The following is a 23,456-nucleotide window of genomic DNA, read 5'->3' on the forward strand; positions in this document are numbered from 1 at the left end:
GGGAAAGAGGATTTTTGTCTCCTCAAGAAGCCATGACAATTCTCAGCTCAGAGCCACAGCTGGGAGGCTGAAGCCTTCAGGGCTGATCTAGATTTGAGCACCAAACCACGATGACCAAACTGCGACCACCAAGGAGCAGCTCAGGAGGCTATAAACTGATTTTCCTGCAGGAGGCTTTCCTGCCCCTGCTGTGTATTTCCCATTTCAGTACCTTGTCAGCGAAGTGCCGGATGATGAAGGAAGTGTTGGACATGCGAGGTTTCTGGAAGTGCTGGCTGGTGGCGTGGCGGTCATACAGCTTCTGAGCCCAGCTCTGGTCTGTGCCCTTGGGCACCTGCATGGGGACAAAGGGGACACTGCCAGGGCCGCCTGGGGCTTTGTGTTCACTCATATCCACAACAAACACAGCAAAACTGCATTTTCAGCAGGAAACACCCAAATGTTGGTGCTGTTCCAGCAGGCCGAATGGCTCTTGTAGGTAAAAAAGGGTAAAACAAATGGAACAAAAAAACCCAGAGGAACAAACAAAGAAAAAACCCAAAAGGAAACAAAAAAAACCCACCCACAAACCCCGAAACAGAAGAAAAACAAACAACCCTCCCCAAAAAAACAACAGAAAAGCAAACAAAAACCACAAAACCAGCCACCAAAACAAAACAAAACCAAAACAAACAAAACCCCCCCAAAGTCCAAAATAAACAACAAAACCCCCCAAAACCCAGCAAAAGAAAGAAACAAACAAAAACGACACAGAAAAAAAAAACAACAAAGGCAGAAACAAACCCAGAACCAAACAAGAAAACCCAAAACTAAGCAAAAACCCAAATACACACACACAAACACCCAAACAGCAACAAAAAAACCACTAACTAAACCAGAAATCTTAAGGAAACAGTTTTACACTTAGGATACATTAATTACTTAGGCACCAACATTATTTTTTAAATTATATTTTTGGTAACCAAACAGTTTCCAGAAACTGCCACCCAACACCACACGCATAAAGTTCCGGTTTGTTTAATTTAAAATAATAATGTTAATACAATGGTAATTTTAAAATATCTAAATTGAATGATAATAGAATTATAAATTATAAGAAAGCTCTGCCTCTCAGCAGGCTTGGGTTGGGTTCACTTGGATCCCCATCCCAGGATGCTTTAACCACACTTATAGGGCTGTGACTTCAGACCCACACACTTGCCCTATTGCAGGCAAATGATTCCCATGTCCTCTTCCCACTCATCCAACCTGCTGTGCCACAGATGTCCTCAACGCCAAACCCTCCTTCTGCCTCCTGTTCACATCAAAATCAGGGTGCAAAGCCTGTGTGGACCTGCCTTCAAAACAATTTGGCTATGGTACACCAAGATATCAGGTGTTGCCCAAGAACTGCCTTGGTAGGTAGGATGGGGCAGAGAATGGAGAAATCATAAATAGTGGCAATGACTTAAAAAAAGCCTCACAGTGCTCTCTGTGCAGCAAAGGAATGGGCTACTTTCACAAAGCACTTAAAGCAGGGCTTGAGCTTACCTTCCTCCCCAGCACCTGCAGTTTTCACCCACTAAACCAAGGTAAAATTAAGGCAATGCAACACAGTAACTCAAGATCAGGGAATTTTATTTTTGTTATTTTGTTTTATTATTTTCTAAGCACATACAGCTGTATCGCAGCATATAACAACATGCTGCAACTTCTACTACTAAATACATCTCTACACTCCAGACTCATTTTTCTAGGATATGCTTAGGTGCCTCTCTGGTAACCAGCCAAAACCCCCCAACACTTCACAAAAAACATTTGGGCATTGGAGGAAAGCACCTGTGTATATCTTTTATTTTGTACTTTTCCAGTCCAACATAACAAAACAAAATCCTTGAAAACCAAAGGAAATGAGGAGTGCAGTTGTTCCTCCACAGGGCTGAGAGCCACCACTGTCAGGGTTCATCCCCAACCCATGGATCACTGCTGAGCACAGCAATGGCTGCACATACACACACCTATTTTTTTAACAAAAAAAATGTCCAGTTGGATATTTAGGTTAGAAAAATAAATGGTTCAGAATAAAAGTCTCAGGCAATATTTAAACTTAGACGGGATAAAACCTAAAAACCACAGAACGATTGTGCAGCAGCAGGAAGAGCTCTGGATCATCCATCAGGACTTTACACAGACCTTTATATGAAAAATGACAGAGGATATAGAAATGGAGAGCAGTAAGAAGGAAAACATGAGACAGATGAGGAATATTTCTTCATGTGGGTCTGAAGCAGCCTTTGATTTCATGACAGCAAACAAAAACACACCAGAAAGGTTCTGGACACAGGGATAAGCATCTCCTGCCAATCCCTGCAACAAGGGTGAATTAAATGCAGCAGCCACTCATGCAAGCCATGCTATATCCCACATTTATTTCTATTTTACAGTTTTTAAGTGTAGCCAATTATGGATACACACAGAAACAACACAGACTATATATAAATATTGAAAGGCACTTAGCTATGCAACTATATACATATTTTATTTATGCAAGGTAATATTCACGTTTAAACTACTGAGTTATATAAATGTAGATGTGTTCCTTTTCATGGGTTATATTTAATATTTACATGCAAAAACAGCCTTTCTGGAGATATCACTGGGTGCCTCCTGCTCAGGACTAAGCCACAGGTGCAGAGCAGGAGCACTGCAGCCACCCTCAGCCAGATTTATCCTGCACCAGCTCTCTTCCAGGCCATCCGCTTTGCTGAAAACCCGCTTATCTCAGAGCTGAACTTCAAAGGCATCACTCCTCCTCCCAGAAAGAGGGCTCTCCATGCCCTGCTCACTGTCCTGCAGCCTGGGTATTTTTAGCTGCCTGAGAAGCACCTGATAGGGACCAAGTTCCAGAGATAAAAACTAACAAGGCCATTATCTGCACTATTATAACAGCTTTTGGTATTAGCTTGGCAGTTTGAGGCCCTTAGAGCAGCTGAGAAAGTTATTTAGAGGCTATCTCATCTTTTTTTTCAGGGGATGGGGAAGAGGGAGAGCAACTGTCATGCAAATTTTGTATGGAACCTTTAAACATGACAAAGCTGAGACCAGAAATGGCGAAAGGTTGCTGCCTGTGCTCAGCCACCCCCTCTGTGCCTCTGCCTGCCACAGGCAGGGTCCCCTCCCCTCCCCAAGCACTGTCCCCTGAGCTGCCAGGAGCTACTGCAAACAAAACCACACCCAGCACTGCGGGCAGGGCAGCCCCACAGGATCAGTCTGCCCATTCTGCATCCCAGGATCAAGAACCCACCAAGAACCCACCAGCCAGGCGAGGAGATGGTTGGAATTGCCTGGACTGAAGGCTGAGATTCTCTTTTCCTCCACCACCTTCAGCAGAAAGACAATTAAACAGATAAAAGAAACCAAGGCCAATGGCTTAAGGTGAAGGAGGGTAGATTTAGATTTAGATCTAAGTAAAGGAAGAAATTCTTCCCTGTGAGGGTGGCACAGGTTTCCCAGAGAAGCTGTGGCTGCCCCTGGATCCCTGGCAGTGTCCAAGGCCAGGCTGGACAGGGCTTGGAGCAGCCTGGGATAGTGGAAGGTGTCCCTGCCAAGGCAAGGGTGGAATGAGATGACCCTTAAGGTCCCTTCCCACCCACACCATTCAGGGATTCTGTAATTCAAACCTAATGATCTAAAAGCCAACCCTCTGAAAACACAGTGGAAACTATTCACTTTTGTTTTTTTTCTCCTTAACACTCCAATGTAAGTTAAAGCCTGAAAAGGGCCTGGGCTGCTTCTGCACTCTGGAGACACGTTCCCCTGCAAGTGATGTGCCTGACTTTAAAGTCATCAGAGCTGACAGCATGACGTAGGGAAGGCTGTTCTACCCACAGATCGGGTGGCCCGCCTGAGAGGAAAGCCCAGGGGTCCAACCTCTGTGTCTCTGCTCATGGAGCAGAAATCCCCCCGGACAGGAAGGCCATGTGCTGATTTCTGATGTCCAAAAAACTAACGAGTCCAGACAAGGAAAACACATTTGCTCAGATCCCCGAATTCGCAGCGATGCACGGAGACAAGCAGGATGGAAAAGCAGTCGGCCAGAAGCAGAGTACAGTGTTCCTGGCACTTGACAGAAGGACACAGCAAAGGTTAAAGAGCATCCTCTAAACAGTGTTAGAAAATGCATTTGGCACATTAGCAGCATAACACGGTGGCAACATGCCATGAAGCACAGAACGGAGCCACAAAGAGCTCAAGAACATGAGGGAGTTCGTGGGTTTGGTGAGACACAGCCCTCGTTGGCAGCCCCAGGGTCAGCCTGCTCCTCAGCAGAAATATCCCTAATGAGTCTTGGACAACAATGATGAGATTGACACATGAACCCTTCCAATCAGCCTGCTCTTGATCGAGCCTGTCTGGGTGCACTTAATGGAAATGGACACTTTTTTTTCATTCATTTTTTCATTCCCACTCCCATGCCAACAGCACAGGCAAATGCAAGGAAACAGCGAGGTAGCAGGACACCTCATGGAGAAACCTGGGCATCCACAGCAACCTCTGACTGTATGCCCAAACAGAACCACAGAAACACTGAATGTCCTGAGATGGACAGGACCCACAAGGACCAACAATGTCCAACTCCTGGCCTGCACAGGACAGCCCCAAAAATCCTACCCTGTGCCTGAGAGCATTGGCCAAGGCACTTGAGAAGTGTCGGGAAGACAGGCAGCAGTCCCACATAGTATGTAGATTCAGCCTGAAAAGCAGGACAGCTCATCCAGCTTTGACAGAGGCTCAACTACATTTCTGAGAGTTTTCTGTTTCCTCTAGGGATAACTTAAGTCTCTTAGAAAACCAACCCCAACTGGCTGCTCCTCTTCACAGAATGAAAGTCTCTCCACATGTTTCCTCCAAACTCAAAGTCTTCCTCAACTTCAGTCTTCCAAAGTGTGCTGTCCCCTCCATGAAAATAACTGCCTCCCCAAGTGCAACCAAACCCTAAATCCATTCCAGATATCCAAGCAATCTTCCCACAACTGGATTTAGAGAAAACAGCCTCCCTCCTTTATTTCTTCTGATAGACTCTACTCTTTCCCCAGATTATTTCCCCCTTGGCCCTACAGTGACTGCATCCTCTCTTCACAGCTCACCAGAGGGGAGGTTCTGCTGCATGCCCTTCTGCCCTTTCCCACCTCTTTGGACTCATCAGTTTGTGTCACAGCACATCAATATCCCACCACCCTGGTGGCCTTGGTTTCTGGCCAAGGCCTTTTCTGGATGTGGGACATGAACTCTCAATGCTCCTCTGGCATCAGAGCAAAATCAAGACCTCCTAAAAGCTATAAATCCAGGCAGGTGAAAGCCCAGTGCAGGAAACAGGGAAAAGCCCTTCAGGGCTCTATGGTCCCCTAACAAAGACACAGGTCACAGTCTGGAGACATTATAAGGGTTCCTGGGAAGACCAAGGATGTAACTGGAGACAGAATCAAATGAGCTCCTCTTCCAGAAGCTGCTTCCAACCTTACTAATTCTACAACAGCTTCCAACTCCTAAGATTTCAAAGCTGTTAAAAAAACTCCGAACACCTCCCGCCTGGAGATGGATTTTTCACAATGACATGGAGGGACAGGACACAGGGAATGGCATCCCACTGCCAGAAAAAAGGGTTAGGTGGGACACTGGAAGGAATTGCTCCCTGTGAGGGTGGTGAGGCCCTGGCACAGGGTGCCCAGAGAAGCTGTGGCTGCCCCTGGATCCCTGGCAGTGTCCCAAGCCAGGCTGGACAGGGCTTGGAGCAACCTGGCATAGTGGAAGGTGTCCCTGCCCATGGCAAGGGGTGGAACAGGATGATCACTGAAGTCCCTTCCAACCCAAATCATTCCGTGATTCGCTGATTCTATAACCTAAAGTCTGTTTTAAGAACCAGGGGCTTCCTCATTAGCTTTCATGAGACAGGTTTAGTCCTTAACACTCCAATCCCACTTCAAGAGCCCTTTCTCTCACTGCCAATTCCTATGTCAATTTTTCCCTGCACAGCAAGAACTCTCTCCTATGACCTCCACTTCCTGAACTGCTTCAGCACATACCCAGTCACCTCCTCCCCAACCACACATTAAAGATTAAAAAAAACCCATACTGTGAAGCAAGAACATTAGTGACAAACCCTCTGCATTTGCAGTAATGCTTTATTATGTACCAAATATTCCCCTGACGCTGTTTCACGTCCCAGAGTGTTTTTATCCACTGCTGTAGGTTCTAACGAGGTGGCATGTAATTACCCTATTGTGGTCCCACCCCGGGAGGTGCAACACTGCCGTGGGGGTGAAGGTTTTCATCCCTAAACTGGTGCTTTCAGCTGACAGGTTTTGCTGAAATTTTCGTAAATCTGGAGAACACTTGCAGGTTGTTATAAAAGAGGCGATTACAGGGCCGGTAATAAGGGCCTGTGACTAATGACAGCATCCCCCACTGACAGGTAAACACCCAGATAATTGGCATTTGATGAGAAGGAGCAGGGAATAGAGCTTGTGTTTCTTCTTTTTTTTTTTTTTTTTTTTGGTCAGAAAATAAGTATGGATGAAAAAAGTAGTACCAGGCAGATCTACTGCTGGTGCACAGGAGCTGCAATGTCACCACCAGCAATGCCACCAGCAGCAACCAGTGACAGGTGCTGCAGAGAGGAGCCAAGGGTGTTACCCTCGACACCAGGGAAACATCCCTTATGGCTCTCACAGCATCCAGGAGACAGTTTGAGCCTGAAAAATATAAAGGGCTTAATAGCACAGAGACCAGATGAAATGGTGCTGAATATCAAGCAAATAATCTGACCTCCTTCGGAGCCAGCGCTGGCTGAGATGCTATTTTTAAGGACATCAAATTAAGTGTAATTTGTTCTCATTTTTAAGGAGATTTCCTGAGAGCAGATTCAAAAAGGGCAAAGCCCCAGTTCCAGCTCATCACAAAGAGGTAGCCAGAGTGTCTGCAGCCCAGACCAGGGCTGAGCTTGAGGGGTGTGCAGGCTGGGACAGCCCCACCATGCCTGGGAAGGCAGCCTGGCACCTGGAGGACAGCAAACACTTCACATGTTACCCTCTTCCCAGACAAGGACAGGTGCTACATCCTTGCCCAGGGAAAAGTCTAAATAATGGACCTGAAACCTTTCCCTCTAATGCATGAAGACACTTGTGTTCTTGGGCTGCCAGATTTGTCCTGACTGATGGATCCAACAGGTACAACAAGAATTCCTTTTTCCTTCTTACCATCTCAGCTATCCTGGTGAGGACTTCTTACCTACTTCAGCTCTCCCAACACTTTGCCTCACTCTTCCCTGCCCTTGCTCAAAATCAGTCAAAGCCCTCCCACAGTCAGAAATACATTTTCTGGCACAGAATACATCCAAGTCTTGATGGAAACTCTTCCTGAGGACAACTTGTTGGATCACCCCACAGCAACACGAGGATGAGGTTCCTCAAAGCAGCCACATCCAGCAGGAAGGCAGCCCCCATCCCCTTCCAACAGGACATCTCCAGCACCAAAGATCTTCAGAACAGGCATCCCAACTTCCCAAGGACACCTGCCACCTGGCATTTCTTGTTCCTAGGTATATGTCATATTTCATGACTGAACAATGTGTGAACAAGGAGTCCAACCTTTCTTATGGATTGTCATGAAGGTTTGCAACTCTGGCCTTCCTTTTCCACTTTCAAACAGGATTTCATTTTGCCCAGAACAAGAGAGAGAGGACTAACCTGAGCAAACTGCTCTCCAGCATTACAAGTCCCTGAAGTCTGCACTGAATGCAACGAGCTTTACCTTAAAGAGCTGTTGCAAAAGGATTCAGGTTTTCCCTGGGACAAAATAAGGCTTGAGAGGAGCTCCAGCTCCTGGGCAATGCCAAAAACATCAAGTCTCAATTGATGGCTATTCCTAAGTACAGCCAGGCCAGAAACACGAGCACTGGCTGCACATGGGGAGTGCAGGTACCCAGATCTGGAGCAAACACCTGCCCAGGAGGCTCTGAGGTGCTCCAAACCAAAGCAAATGCCAGCTCAAGCCTACTCTTGCCATGAGCACAGCAGCAACACACATGAAAGGAGATGTGTACCCACCTGCAAGACACTACAGAACAAAGGCCACTCTTTGATCCTTTTTATGAATAAAAACACAATTAAACAGGTAGGAGGTCCTCTTTACCTTGCACTCTTCATCCAGCAGGTCCAGGATGCCAAGCTTGGCCTCTATCAGGTCAATGCAGGGCTGGTTGTCATAGAAGTCAATGAGAGTCCAAGGGATCCCTTCCACCATGTACTCTTCTTGTTCCAGCTTGAACACGTGCTGGGAGTGGGAGAAAGCAGAGTCACTGAGAGTGACCCCAGCAGAGCACAGCCCCTTGCCCTTGTCCCTGCTGAGGTCAGCACTCCACAAGCACATCCAGAAGCCATGGAGGCTCTGGGTGTCCTCACGTACAGCCTGCCCAGGCTCTGCCATTTACACAGCCTAGCTCCTGGCAAGGAAAATGAAAGCATTTCACTGGGAAACCACGGGGCAGGGGAAAATAGGGCTTTAAATTACTTTCACTACAAAATGACTGAAGCTGTCACAGTGTGGAGGTGGAAGCCATACACTGATGTGGCAATGACACATATATCTCTTGGGCTGACAAAAATCCTTCTCTGCTTTATTGCTCTGCTGATTAAAGCAGTGACCTGAAGCAGGTTCACAAGCTGGGAGCCCAGCCAGGGCTGAGAGCCTGTGTCCCCATCTGCAAGCAGGGCTTCACAAAGAGCACCCATCATCCTGGAAGGGATATCAGCATCAGCATCTGACTCACTCAGGGACACTTCCATTGCAAAGTCTTATTTAAAAAAACTCATAATAAAAAAATCTTTGCATGGCTTACGTATCTCAGACCTCTGCCCAAGCAGATAAATTGTCTCTGGCTATCTGAGATACTCTAAAGCATATTAAAAAATGATTTTTCAAATGCACTTTCTTTCCCTTCAAAGATAGCTTTTTAAAATCTCTTCAAACATGTCATCTTGGAGTTTGAATTTATAAGCTTCAGAAGCGATAGTTAGACATACCAAGTAAGATATGAATAGTGCAAATACAATCCATAATTTACTTTTCATTTTTAGCAGCAGTGATCTATCTGATGCATTAGATAGACTGCAAATGTTCATGTCCATGCATATGATATGGTTTCAAAGGGCCAAACTAATCTGCAGTACTTAGCTGCTCAAATTTAACAAGTTTTCCCCTGTATCCTGAAATTAATAGTAATTTTTTCCCTAGTTACAACCAAAGCAGAAGACAATCCCTTACTGGTTTCATTTCCAGTGTAGGTAAAGCTTGTTTCTAGCAAAATAGGAAAATTTCTGGGTTTTGTGAGGCAAGTGGAAAATGGGGAATGTGTCCAATCCTGTTATTTAATACAGAGTTTTCATCTCACAGGTTCAAGCCATGCTTAATGGGAAGGTTTCCACACCCATAATTTATTTTAATTCACACTGGAAATCAGCATGAGACCATCCAGGTTTTGTTTCAGGACTGAAACAGCACAAAGAAAAAGGCAAATTACATACTTATTCAGAGCAACCTGTGAGCCTTTGCACAAACCACATGCAAATCCATTTCCAGGATCAAGTTTATACATCAAGTAAGCAACATTTTTCAACTCGATGGGAATATCCAGAGCCATTGCAGTGAAATGTCTGGGAAAAAGGTATCCCAAGGACCCACATTCAGGTAAATGGCACTAAGCAGAAGCCAGACACACAACTATCCTGCCTTGTTACATTTTCTGCTCAGTTTTATGGAACACTTCCAAGATGACCTTACCGAGTTGAACTGCTGCTGGAGCTTCTCGTTGGCATAGTTGATACAAAACTGTTCAAAGCTATTCACTTCAAAAGTTTCAAACCTGCAAAGCAATGAATAAATCAGCATTAGGCATTGCTTTGTCTCAAAATACTATTTTTTTTTCCCCATACACCGGTTATCTGTGTGACAGGGAACACTAGTCATTTAACCAGTTCCTTCAATTCCTTCTATCCCAGATTCACAGTTTTTTGCCTCAAAACATCTCTCTTTCCTTGGCACAACTCGAGGGACTCAAGAGGTCCCTCCTGCTACGCACGAATGAGACATTTGGCATGACTGCAGCTTCCTGCCCATCAGTGCTGTCTGAGACAAGAAATGTAACTGCCTCTCCTGGGGAAAAATATTATGAAATATTAAGTCCAAATACATTTGCCGCAAAGGTGATGAAGAAACAGTAGCTGCCGTCTTAAAAGACCCAACGTGCTATTTTTAATGGAATTTAATAGAGCAGAAAAAGAAGGTATTAAATTTGTAATTATAACTTCTGTACTGCATCCCTGTTAGCAAAAAATCAGACACACGTGAGTAAGCAACTTCTGGAAGGCAGAAGGGAGAAAATGGTGATTTCAGCTCCAACTCCACATTCCTTAGAGCAACCTTAGAGGGACCTTGGTGCTGGACTCCACCTCCACACCAGGAGTGATCCACCTCCTCACCTGGACTTCCACAGCTCTCCACCCCAAAACATCATCCTACCCTTCCACACATCAACTACAAATCAAGCCCAAAAATGGCTTCCTAGTCACAAGCAGAAATGAAAAAAATATGCAGTTTTAATAACACAAACTGCAGGTAAGGAGCAGGAAGCCAAGCAAAGCCCCTGAGGCTGAAGCATGCAACATCCAGGGACAGGCACAGGGAATCAGGCTTGCTCTGAAAACCCAAACAGGGCATTTTGAGCTACCACTGGGAATTATGTGTTTTATTTTTCTATTTCTAGGGCCCAGTTGGATGGGGGAAAGGGAAAAAAAGGTCTTCGACACATGACTAAGGATTAAAACATGGTGAGAAGTGGGAAGGCTTCCTGTGTGCAGAGTAAGCTGCTGTAATGATAAATATGTGACTAAATAATTGTCCGGGTAATAAGCACTGTAGAAGCTGGCAGAACAGTCTTAAAACACTAAATAAAGCCATTTCTTTCCAACCTCTCCTCCTCGAAGTAATCAATACTTCTGCCACTTTCTGAGGACCACCCTGCTGTTATGCAGGTGACGCAGTTATTCCCCACGTACTTCCAGGTGACAATGCCATCACCACACAAAATGCCAGAGTCCCTGGGCAAATACAATGGCAAAAGGAAAAGGGGAATGGGAAAAATGACCTGGTTTTGTGTTTTCATCACCCCCACAGTCCTTGAGGAAACCTGGGACTGCTTTCTTTCTGCTTGCCCTAGGGCTGGCACTGTCCCTGGAGCTGGTGCCACCTGTGCCAAGCAGAAGATGCTTAATCCATTCCCTTCCCAGAAACTGGGCTTGACAGTCTTTGATGCAACAGAATCTGGTGTCTGGGACAACAAATGTTCAGATTAAACAGGTGGCCCTCAGTGGTGAATGTGTCCTTGGAGAGCTCCTACTGTGCTCCATCTCAGTTGCATGGATGAGTGCATCACTGCCTCCAGCTCTAGCAACTCAAGGGATGTGACTTCCCCAGGACTCTTTGGGAATACCAGCTTCTGCAGGATCTTGTTCACAGCACCAGGGAAAGAAAAGACTTAATTAAAACAGAGATGGAGAAGCACGGTTAGCTAGGTAGAAAAATGCAATGAGGGTGGGAGTACATGAAGAAAAGAAATCAGAGTAGAAACTTTTTCTCCCCTTCAGAGACACCAGACGTGTTTTATGAAACCTCCCAGCAGGTCCCAGCCAGGGGCAGAGCTGCTGTACAGCACCAGCTCCAAGGGAGATCTCACGAAGTTGCTAATTAAGGGACTCCACCAGCACAACTGGCCAATTGACAAAGCAGATTAGTTGCCAGCCCCACGTGTTGCTCACCAGGAAGCCTTACCCGTTCAGAGTGACTGCACTAAGACAACATCCTGATGGGGAAAGCCAAACAGTGCCCCTTTGGTTTCTATTCATTTTAGTGCACTGTATCTTAGTGAAAAAAAATAAGCACATTCACCACTCCAGTCCATCACTGTGGCTCCCTGGAAGGCACATTCAGCTTGGGGACAGCTCTTGTGAGTAGATTTTTGAGGGGCCAACGCTGAATTTTGGGTTTTCTGCTGCTCCCCATTCTGCTGTGTGGCTGGTATCTCCTAAGTCCTCTGCAGCATCAAGGTTTGTATTAAAATATTTAAAGTTCATGAATAAGTCCAGCACACAGCTAGTCACCTGGGTGTTCACACTTCCCTTCACATGGCAAACAAGAGGGGGAACAAGCTGTCCCCACCAAGTGCAGGAGTGCCACGTGAATCCACTCCTCTGACAGACTGCAGTGGTGCTGCGACAGCAAATAACACCATTTCATTAAATACAGAAAGGCTTTCAGTTCTGCACCCTCTCACCTCAGTGTTCACAGGGAATTAAAGATGTAAAGTTGAGCATTAGAAAGTTAAAAGAAAAACCCTACAGCTTCTGCATCCCATGTCTGGATTCCATCCCTAGAAATCCCACCCATGGGGACAGTCCTCCCCAGGAGAACAGGGACAGAGAAGCTTCCAGGATGTTAGGGACATGCTGTGAAGCTGGCTGAAGGCTCCCTGCCTTTTCATCTCAATTCCTGTCCCAAAGGAAAGGAAAAGACAGCATCCATTTGGAGAAAAAACATTCTAATAGTCAGCAAAATGCATTAAAACCGCAAAAAACCCATGAGTTAGGAGAACCAAACCACGTTTAAAGGACAACAGAGTCAGGCTATCATCACCCAAATTCACTACATTGTTAATTACTCAGCATTTAGACAGCAATACCCATTTACAAAAGGGATTTATGGGCTTCTTAGGACACCAGACTCTCACAAGAATATGTTCACCTTCCCCTCTTTCCTATCTCCCCACAAATCTCCATCTTTCATGGGACCTGCAGGACCTTGTGGAAAAACCCTGCTGGTGTCACCAGTGCTGTGAAAACATCTGCTGGCCCATGCACTGAATGTGACACACGGACCTGCGGCTGAAGGAGGTTTTTCTTCCACACTAACAGATTTTCAAGCCCAGCTTAATCTTTCATGAGCCTTATCCTCAAGTCTCCTTTCATTCAGGTTTCTGAAAGTTTGATCCTCTAACTCAGGCATCCAATTTTCTGTATGGACCCACCATCACCCACAGGGTTCCATTTAAAAGCTTTATTTATCATAATCCAGCTTGCAGAAAAATTTCTATTTGTAGGGACAATGATGGGAAGCAGTTTCTCTATCTCATACAGTCTTTGAACCAGATTGTGCCATATTTACAATCTTCCAGGTCCTGTGCTATCTACCCAAGAGAGCCCAGAAACCTGCAAATAAATGACAGCAAACTCATCACCTCAAGCTATCCCACTGAAATCCCAAATCAAACAGAACTGTGTTGTCATACTTGATAGCAGTGTTCCTGCAAACCTTGCCATACAGCAGCAGTTATTGATGGAGATGAGCAGACAGTGGGGCTGCACTGGAGCTACAGCACTTTCTGGCATCCTTTCTGCTGCTATGGTTGCCCAGCAGATGTCAAAATCAACATCCCAAACACCAGCAGCTGTAGAAACCTCATGGGTGGGTTTATAGGCAAGATCCAGTTCCAGCAATTACATAGGTGTTACAGCCATAAAATCATTCCGTGTTTTTTGTTCTGATCCAGAACTGGTTTGGATGGATTTCATTCTGAACCTGAGGTTCCCCTAGAGCTGACAGACCTTCAGAGGAGTCTGCCACAACATGGATTTGGGACTGAGCAAGCACAGCGACTGCACTGGGTTAGGGACTGCCTCCTGGAGCAGCTGCAACTTGTGCATTTCACCTTTCCCTCCAAAACAGGAACAACTGACCACCTTAATATGTTAAGGGAGAACAGGAGGCCCCTGCTGTCCCACTGAGAAACACAGAATCCCAGAATGGCTTTGGGCTGGAAGGACCTCTAAAGGTCATCCAATCCCCACATGCCTTGGGCAGGGACACTTCCACTAGATCAGGCTGCTCCAAGCACCATCCAACTGGCCTTGCATGGACCATCCACCACCTGTCTGGGCAACCTGAGACTTCTGTTTTGTCCTTGCTTCACAGAGAGGCAGAAAAAGAATGATATTGAAGGAGTGGAGGGTAAAACCTAAACCCACAAGGCATCTTTCCTTTTCCACCCCACAACTGACAGGAACCCTTTCTTTTCCCTCCATCTTCTGCTCCTTTTCAGTACTTCAGCTAAAGTGAACTCTCACCTCCCTCTTCTACTACCACTCGAGTGCCAGGATGACAAACGAGGCAGTAACTGGTACCCAGAACAATTTTAAAGCAGCTCATTGCCCCTGAGGTCGCAGGCTGCAAGCCTTGCAAGAGCTTTTTGCACCTTATGTCCCCACCAGGTTCCCAAGGTCCTCCGAAAGCTCTCACTGCACCAGAGCCCTGCAGCAGCAAAGTAATTTCCTCAAACTCCACAGCAAGACCAGGCACCTTTACCCCAGCTCACCTTTAATGCTGTTTTGAACAGCTCAGGAGACAGAAACCCCAGATGGGAAGGTAAATCTCAGAACCCAGTGTTCACACAGACCTGCGTGCACCATTTCAGGGTGGAGGCTGCACAGAAGTAGTTTGTGCAGTCTGAAGCAGCAGACTGCACAAACTACACTTTTTTGTGCTCCTTTCTATTATTAGTCCCATCACCTGCCACCAGCCAAGGCCAAGTGTGCCTTGCAAGAATGGGAAGACAAATTTTAAAGGATTCCTGGAGCAGCCTGGACAGCAGGGACAGTGCCTACCCATAGATGTCGAGCACGCCGATGAAGGAGTGCTGCTTCACTGTGGTGTGCAGGGCTTTGTTGATGTGCTGCACGATCCAGTTGAAGAGCTGGGCATAGATGCGCTTGGCCAGGGCGTTCCTGGCGTTCACCACCTCCTGTGGGGACATGTTCTTCACGTAGGTCTCGGCCGTGGTGACGATCTTGCGGTGGCAGAGCCAGTGCTCCATCTGGCTGTGCTCCACGCCCAGCAGCCCACAGAAGTTTCTCAGGTGCTCATCCTCGCTCTGGAGGGGACCAGAAGAAAAGTCAGCAGGTTTGTGACACCTCAGGTGTTTTAACACTCAAGCTCACAGATCTGTGCAAGAAATAGCAGTGTTTTATAACCATCTGGGGAAAGCCTGTGTTTGTGTGGGTGCCGGGAATGAGAACACTGTGACACCCACCCTGCTGTCCCAGTCCTCATGGGCAGGGGTGGCACAGCTCACACAGAGCTCTGGACAGTGCTACTAAGGTCAGCTCTCCTCTGGTTATCCTTGAGCTCTCCATTTTCACAAGGAGCAGATTGACACAGGAAAGAGCATTCTTCACTTCACTCCTTGATCTGCAGCCATGCTCTCCCCCAGAGCAGCCCTGATTATGCCTCAGGGTAAAGCTTAGGGTATGCAAAGACACCATGCCTTTTACAAAATACCTCCATTCTGAATAACAAAGTTATAAATCGTGCACTGCCAGAAGGGCTTGGGCTTTGCACAATTAATAAAATGAAATGTGAACATCATTTTCTTTAGTGCAATGTACTTCTCCCCCACTCCAATTAAGACAAAGCAGTTCTGAGTTTCTATTAAGCTAAGATAGCAGGCACTGCCTTTTGGACAGTGAGAAAACAATTTCTCCTTCCACTGTGTAGCAATACATTTCTAGAGGAAGTAAATGGTTTCCAGTTAGAGAAGTGTACTTAGAAATGCTGGATGAGTTTGGAGATGGAGAAAAAAAATGCATTTTACAAGAATTCTAGGATGTTATATTGCTACGATACCTTTTTGACCACAGAGTCAAGGTTGTAACAGAATTGATTTAATACCTTGCAATTACATTTGAAGGCAATTAAACAACATGAACTTCATTAACAGAACTAAACACTGTTGAAGCAGCCGGCTCTCACATACCCATGTTGCCAAATATCAAGTAAATTACCCCCAGCATCTAACTCATTTGAACACCACATTATCTCAAGGGTAACACTAAAGTGTGTGCAGAACCCTTTTAATACTTTAATTAGGAACAAACGACCCAGCCTGGGATGCAATGATAATTTATAGGACAGTATTTTCCATATAATTGCTTTATTTTTCCCCACCTCTGAACAAACACAGAAACAGAAAAAGTGCCTCCAAGGCATCTTTAGTGTTATTTATTTTTGCTAATTAACTGTGCAGTGCTCCTCTGGCTGTTTTAGAAGCTCCAGCTCCATGGCTTTGCCAGCAGGAAAGTGGTTGTAGAGCATCACACCTCGTGCTGGTGTCACCATCAGTGTCACCACTCCCCAACACCCTGCACTAGGTGTTTAAGGTAGCAGGATGAGGTGAAGGTGGGTTGGCATGGAAGAGATGTAAGTAATTTTTGAACAATCTTGCTTTCAGGCTGGCTAGGGAGGAGAAATAATGCATGATCTCCCTAGACAAACAAAGCAATTAGGGAATTACAATGTGTTTTCAAAAAAGCCAAAGAAAACCAGGAGGAAAAATGCTTTCTACCCAAGGAGACCACTGTGAAGCTCAACACATGACCATGGCCTGATTCCTGAGAGCACCAAGCTCCCCACATGCCCCCTCCTGAGGGTGACCTACCGACACTCTGCAGGCTTCCCTGTCCCGCTCCCCTTCGATTTCCAAGTTCCCTAGGTGCAGAATGGCAGCAATTATCCTAAAAATGGTCATCTGATGAGACTCCGCCACTCCTGCGGGAACAATTGATAGCTGATTGTCACAACAGAAAATGAAACACGATTTTAAGTTTGTTTGAAGGCACTTGCAGTGTTTGATTTCCTTCCCAGGTGATTGGTTTTCAGAATCATGAGGCTTTACACCATTAACTTTCAATTTTAACACAGATGGGTTTAATATACCCAAAAGCAAGGATGCTGCTCCACAGTGATCAAATAGGATCAGAGCTACAGGGGCTCTGCAGCTTTCACAGAACAAGGAGCTGACTTCTCTGTGATCACAGTCTGCTGACAACCAAAGCACAGAAATCTCAACTTACTGCCAACACCCCACAAACAGAAGTGAAAACTAAAGCTCTGCACATGAGGCACAACACCTCCATGCTGGTGGCACAGCAAGCCACCAGGGAGGTGATGTGGAGCTCTGTCTGACCATCCCCAGTGACTCGACAAGAGCTATGTGTTGTGGGTCTTTACTGGGGGTGCACATGTTATTGCTTTATGTATCTTATTTATATATTGCTGTATCTATTCTCCTGGCAGGATTTACAGGCATTCCCAGCAGGAGCTTTGCTCAGCAGCAGCCTGCACACATTCTTGCCGCATCTTACATATTTTTTACATCCCAGCTGGGTTTCTCTGTCCCTTTTGTGCTCAGGGCTGGTGTCCTAATTATCCACCCAAGGTCTGAGACATCACCTGCTGGTTTCTGAATTATCCAGAGCTTCCCTTTCTCTCTCTCGGGACTTTCCTGTTATCAGCACAATGAGAAATGTTTCAAGGTTACTAAAAGGAGCAATGCTCTGCTCTTACATGGAACTCCTAATTGAAGTTAAGCCTGGCTGGGATTGGGGACTTGCAGATAAATCTGACTTCTCCTTGTTACACACAGAAAGGCAAGACTGGAAACTGTAGTAGCAATTTCAACCAGGTCCTGAACAGAAGCAGAGCTGGGAAACACTGAAGGAAAATGAGGAAAAACATGCAGAGTGAAGAACAGAAAACCATCATCAAACTGGCCCCAGAGGAAGATACTCTCACAGTGCTTCCCAGGGAACAGCAAGGAGAGAGGAAGGCTGCTTGGGCAGGCAGAGAAGGGGACCAGAGAGAGACCACACATGCCAAAGGGATGGGGAGAGAGTTCCCTAGGGACTACTGTCCTGTGGGCAAGTTTGGAGCAACCAGGGATTAAATTTTTTGAGTAGTTAACAGCTAGAAGTCACACAAGCTGAACAAGAGGATGGTAAAGACAAAACTCCACTTTCACCCCAAAGAGAAAGAGATTGAAACCATCTAAAACACAAAAAGCACAAATTTTGGAGCAACACTTGCAGTTCTACAGCTTGCAATGAATCCCCACACTCACTGCAAGCACAGCTGGTCAGGGGATTTCACAGCCAGCTGTGAAATGGAACTGAGAGGCACTGAGACTGACCAGGATTTATAAACTTGGTTTCAGATAAACATAAATAAAGAGGGCAAGTTTTCCTTTCAAAGAGCCCTGGTGCAGGCAGGGAACAGCTCTGCTCCCCTGCTGCAGGCACGGGGGCTGCTCACAGCCATAGACTGTGCAGCTGCCATGTAGATGTGGACTCTGCACAGCAGGGATGTACTCAGCTCATTATTTCCAGGAATCAGCTACTCGGTACAATGCTGTGATCCAAGAAGTGACATCACCCTCAACCACAACACAGATTGAACTGCAGAGTAATAGCTCTTTTCCTGCTTGTAAACAGGGTAAAAAATAGCAAGTCAATACTGCAGCCCTGCTTTGACTTCAGAATGGCTTAAGTTTCTCTTAAATTCTGTGTTCTTCTCCATTTCTCTGCTGTTTCACAGACAGCCGCAAGAAATACTTCTGTAGCTCCTACTCAAGAACAAAGTAAAGCCAACTAGGTCAGCAGGAACGCTGTAATTCAGACAAAACAATGGAAACAATTGCAAGAGACTTCTGCTGGGCAGGCCTCAAGCAGAGCAAGCCCTTACCGATCAGGCTGAAGGCATGCCTTATTTTCTCAAAGTCAGCAGCGTCATCCACGCCCTCAATGGATGTGTCACCACCCTGAGAAGTGTAGAAAAAGTCTTCGGCACATGCTGGTAGAGAAGAAAGAGGAGAAATATATCAGCAAGCAGCACTCACCCCTGAGACACTCCCCAGAACATGCACCGGGATGCTCCCTGTCCACCCCTGCAGGGCATCTGCCTCCTTTGAACCACAGTTTAGTCAGAAATGGATGAAGCAGAACCTTGGTAAGTGACTGTAGCTGCTTCTTGCAGGGATGAAAGCTCTTCCCATGCAAAGCAAGAGCAGCCAGGGCAGTGCTGTGGCGTATTTGGGATTCTAACAGCAGCTCCATCGCACGGGGAAGACCATTTCAAATACTGAGGTGACTACTTTCAATAGCTCCTTATCCTGTTTTACATACCCATGACTGATTCAGAAAATTTAACACCTTTTCCACATAAAGCCTGAAGCCTTGGGAGCAACGGGAACAGAGAATGGCTCGTGGTGCTTACATTACACCACTTCATCATCTGTACTTCAGCAAAGTTACTCCAGGATGACACCTATAAATCCCATGGAGACTGAGAGGCATTTCAAACTCAAATACAACAAGAGGAGATCACAGGACTTATGTCCCCCTAGAAAAGCCTCATGTGTAATTCCCCTCCCTAAAACATGGTTCTACCAGAGGCCCAAAGCAGTGAGATGTGTGCCCCAGGCTGCTGGCACAGCCTGTCCCCTGGGAGGGCTGGGGGAGCCCAGCCCCTGCACAGCCTCCCCAGCCCACCCAGAATCAGTTCTCAGCACCAGCCTCAGCCTCTTTTGAACTCAGTAGGTGTCATTTGCCAAAAGGCATTCATTAACATGCACAAATATATTTCCCGAGCATCATGAATATAGAGAAAAAGCCTACTGTGTGTTCCACACCAGCCTAGTGGTAACCTTTAAAATCACTGCAATCTGCACGTTTTTTGACTCAAATTGCCACCAGAAGCTCCCCATCCCTTCCCAGCCCTCCCACAGGTTTCTGCATTAGCTGTACTTTCAGGCTATAAAGAAAAACGTTTAATTCTTTTTGGCATACAAAGCTCTGCAACACAGAGGTTTCAGTAATTCTGCACATTGCTGGAGCATTGAGAACAGGGGCAGAAAATGCTGATTGGGGTCAGGCAGACAATGTCTCTCCCGGTCCCCCAGCAGAACAGAGCTCACCCAGCCCATGGTGGAGCACACCACATTCACAGCTTGATGCTGCTGCCCATCACCCCACAAGGTGCACCAGGGCTGGGGGTGGCTGATGGCATCAGGACCATCAGCTTTCAATTTTAAACATCCACGCCAGGATCTGTTTCTGCCTCAAGTCATCCCTGATACAACTAACTCCAATCTCTACATTTCAAGATCTCTGTAATTATTTTGACAGCTACATAAACCCTTTGATTCATTGCAAACAAATAAAACACGTTCCTGCCTTGCACCACTGCCCAGGCATCATTAAGCTAGACACCACACTTCAAAAGGCACTTGCACTGCACATCAACATTTAAAGTCAAATATTTACTTTCTAGTTTAAAATTAAGCCTTTAGGATCACTCTGACTGATGCCAACACTGGTTTGCTCTGCTGGGCTCATGTATGCTTAGAGACTCTTTGTTTTCCAGCATCTCGCAACATAAAAGAAAGTAACAACAACCCTTTGTTTATGCAAGACCCAAAGCAGAAGCAACAGATCCTATTTTTTAATACAGAAAAATATACACCCTCCTCCACGTGTAATAACAGGTGGATTTTCACATCAAGACACCTCTTGTTTTGTATAAGCCTTGGGAAGACAAGGCTGACAGGTAAGTACAGCTCACATGAGGAAATAAATCTGAGTTCTGACTAGTCATCTTCATAAAGGCCAGTAAATCCAAGGCAAAGTTGGAAATGAAAAACATCACTCAGAAGAAAAGAAAAACAAGTGAATTGTGTACCTCTGCACCCACAGAGCACTGCCCAGCACCAGCAATTCCTCAGGCCAAGGCAGAGTCTGTGTCACACCGACAGGAGCAGCTCAGTGAGGACATCCCTGTCCCCACTGAGAGCGTGAGCTTCCCCACTTCTGACAGTTACCAAAACACTTAGGAGACATTTTTCAGCTATGCCAGGTGAGAGGGCAGGAAGCACCAAGGACACACACTTTCACCTCTGGAAAGAACCACTCCTTTTCCAATACCTGTGCATGCTGAGACACAGCAAATGCAAAGTGCCACAGAGAGCATCTGGAGACTGACGTGCACTGACACCAAATTGTGATTAGAAATGACCCAAGAAGGCTTCCTTGTGTGCTAATGGCCCTGGTACCCACTGCCTCCTGCACTGCCAGCTGTGGTCATTACAGATTCATCTCTGAGTTGCTGAAGTTGAGCCACAGTCACAACAGCACAAACGTGTCCTGGGTGATGCACCAAGCCAGCAAAAACCTCTCAGCCTCCACCCCCACCAGTCACCACAAACACAGATGATGCTTTAAGAGAGCTGTGATGAGTAAGACTGGTGTTTTCCCTGATCCACATGTTCCCAAGAAGAGAGCAGTGGTTTCACAGCTGGAGCTCTCACACGTCAACTCATCTCCCAGACTGAGCTGAAATAATTTGTGTCTGAATTTTAAGATGCCAGCAGACATCATCGTTACCCAGCATATGTTTTTAAAAATGAAACACATAACTATGGCAGAAACTCTTGAAAGTGGAAAGCACATCAAAGTGATGTGCTCCATGTTGGCAATGTGCCTACAATGCCTACAGTGACCCAAAAGGTCACTAAGAAGAGCTCAGAATTACCCAGAAACCTAAAGTCCCTCTCTTCATTTGCTACGCCTCTGTATTCTGGATGGAAACTTCTGCAAGACCCTATGGTGGGATCAGAACCTGCCTTGCTCACTTTTTAAAAACAGGTAAAAAACATGGTTTAAGCCTTGCCTTTCATTCTAAGCAACAACAAATATTCAAGATTTAAGAATAACTAAAAAACATCTCTGCCTGCCCTGCTGCAAGTGCAAAGGCTCTGAATCAGGTGTTCTACAGAGGTTTTGCTGCAAATCCCAGAGGAAAAAACCCAACCTGTTGCAGGAGTTAACCACTGAAAAAAACCATAAAGGATTCAAGGGATACAACCACTCCTGGCAAAACACTGGCCAGATCAGCCCACAATCCCATTTGATTTAAAATACATACCTTTGTAAGCTTGGTACAATATTAACACATGATCTCCCTGCATCAGCTGGCATCTACCACAGCATGTTGTTTCACTGTGGCTCTGCTGCCAATTTTTACAGAATCACAGAATCCCAGAATAGTCTGGATTGGAAGGGACCATAAAGGGACACCTTCCACTATCCCAGGTTGCTCCAAGCCCTGTCCAGCCTGGCCTTGGACACTGCCAGGGATCCAGGGGCAGCCACAGCTGCTCTGGACAGCTTGTGCCAGGGCCTCACCACCCTCACCCAAGTCGCCACATCCCTGGTGATGGGGTGAGCAAACCTGTGCTTCACCCAGGAGCAGAAGCCCTTGGAGCCCATCTCCCTCCCCTCCTCCCCCTTCCTGGGCACACAGGGCCTCCCCAGTGACCAGCATTTCTAGCCCCACCACGTTCTACTGCTGCCACCAGACCCCAGCAGCAGCCACCAGTGCACAGAGATGTGCCAAACTTACTGAGTCCAAGGTCTTTGAATTCTGGAAGGCTTGAGGAGGCACAGAGCTGATAGAAGATGTGGTAGTTGCGCTCGTCCTCTGCCTGCAGGGAAATGCTGAGTTACCAGAGGCACAGAGAGGTCACAGCAGTGCTCCCAGAGCTCAGGGCCACCCCAGTCCCATCCCCTGCTTCCCACCACTGAGACCCCTTCAGTGACACCAACACAAGGAGTTTTTCCTTTCCACCTGAGAGAAAGGAGGTGCCAAGCCTGACCAACACACACTGCCCATCTGGCAAAGAAAGTAAATAATTCCATATTGCCTTCCACATCTTATCCCTCTCAGGAATAACCAGGCTAAGTGAGACAGCAAGCCAGAGCTTGCTGGCTGAATTGCAAACCCAGAGTAATATAAAAAAGGTGGTTTACTCTTCATGGGTTCTCAAAGTTGTAATTTTTTTAGGATTTTTTGCAGTTGGGGCACTTTTATTTGTTTAAGGACAGAATTTTTGCAGGTGTTTCTGAGCTACATCCCAAGCACAAACCAAGAAAGCTGTTCCTGAGCCTGCACAAGAAGCCCAAGGGATGTGCAGTGGCAGAGACATCAGCTTTCTTAGCCTTTCTCCTGTCCCTCCTTTGTCTTCAAAACTGAACACTATTGCCTGCAATTTGTTTTCCCCAGCTCTTTATCTAACAAGTCTCCCAGGTAAACCTTAGCCCAGGACAAGGCTCATCAGGTAGGAATCATAAAGAACTCCAAGACTTAGCCTGAAAGACACATCTGGAAGCTGTGTCCACCAGGAAAGCGACAGAAGAATAAATGGCCTTAGGTTGTGCTAGGGTAGGTTTAGTTTGGATATCAGGAACAATTTCTTCATGGAAAGGGTTGTCCAGCCCTGGCACAGCTGCCCAGGGCAGTGGTGAAGTCCCCATCCCTCAAGGGATTTAAAAGCTGAGTGGATGTGGCACTGTGGTGCATCGTCCCCACATCCCACTCCATTCCTTTCCAGGCTGCAGTGAGAGATGAGAAATGCTTCCCAGGCCTTGGCCTTGAAAACACCACCGGAGCTCAGCGCTTTCTAACCTTATCAAAAACACTCTCTGCTC

The 23,456-nt window shown here is 46.3% G+C and overlaps 1 protein-coding gene across 4 annotated transcripts in view; it reads right to left on the bottom strand.

The window, feature by feature from the left end:
• MYO5B (myosin VB) overlaps positions 1 to 23,456 on the bottom strand; it is a 145,691-nt gene that overhangs the window by 71,076 nt on the left and 51,159 nt on the right. For all 4 annotated transcript variants that reach the window (XM_085043256.1, XM_085043253.1, XM_085043255.1 and 1 more), the window contains exons 7-13: positions 22,372 to 22,453; positions 18,658 to 18,765; positions 16,577 to 16,686; positions 14,748 to 15,013; positions 9,817 to 9,898; positions 8,170 to 8,310; positions 212 to 334 (exon numbers count right to left, since the gene is read on the bottom strand). In XM_085043256.1, the coding sequence (XP_084899382.1) occupies positions 212 to 334; positions 8,170 to 8,310; positions 9,817 to 9,898; positions 14,748 to 15,013; positions 16,577 to 16,686; positions 18,658 to 18,765; positions 22,372 to 22,453 (912 nt within the window). The remainder of the gene's footprint in view (positions 1 to 211; positions 335 to 8,169; positions 8,311 to 9,816; positions 9,899 to 14,747; positions 15,014 to 16,576; positions 16,687 to 18,657; positions 18,766 to 22,371; positions 22,454 to 23,456) is intronic.

This window comes from Lichenostomus cassidix, chromosome Z, assembly GCF_008360975.1.
Source record: "Lichenostomus cassidix isolate B80296 chromosome Z, HeHo_3.0, whole genome shotgun sequence".
In the NCBI taxonomy this organism is placed as follows: domain Eukaryota; kingdom Metazoa; phylum Chordata; class Aves; order Passeriformes; family Meliphagidae; genus Lichenostomus; species Lichenostomus cassidix.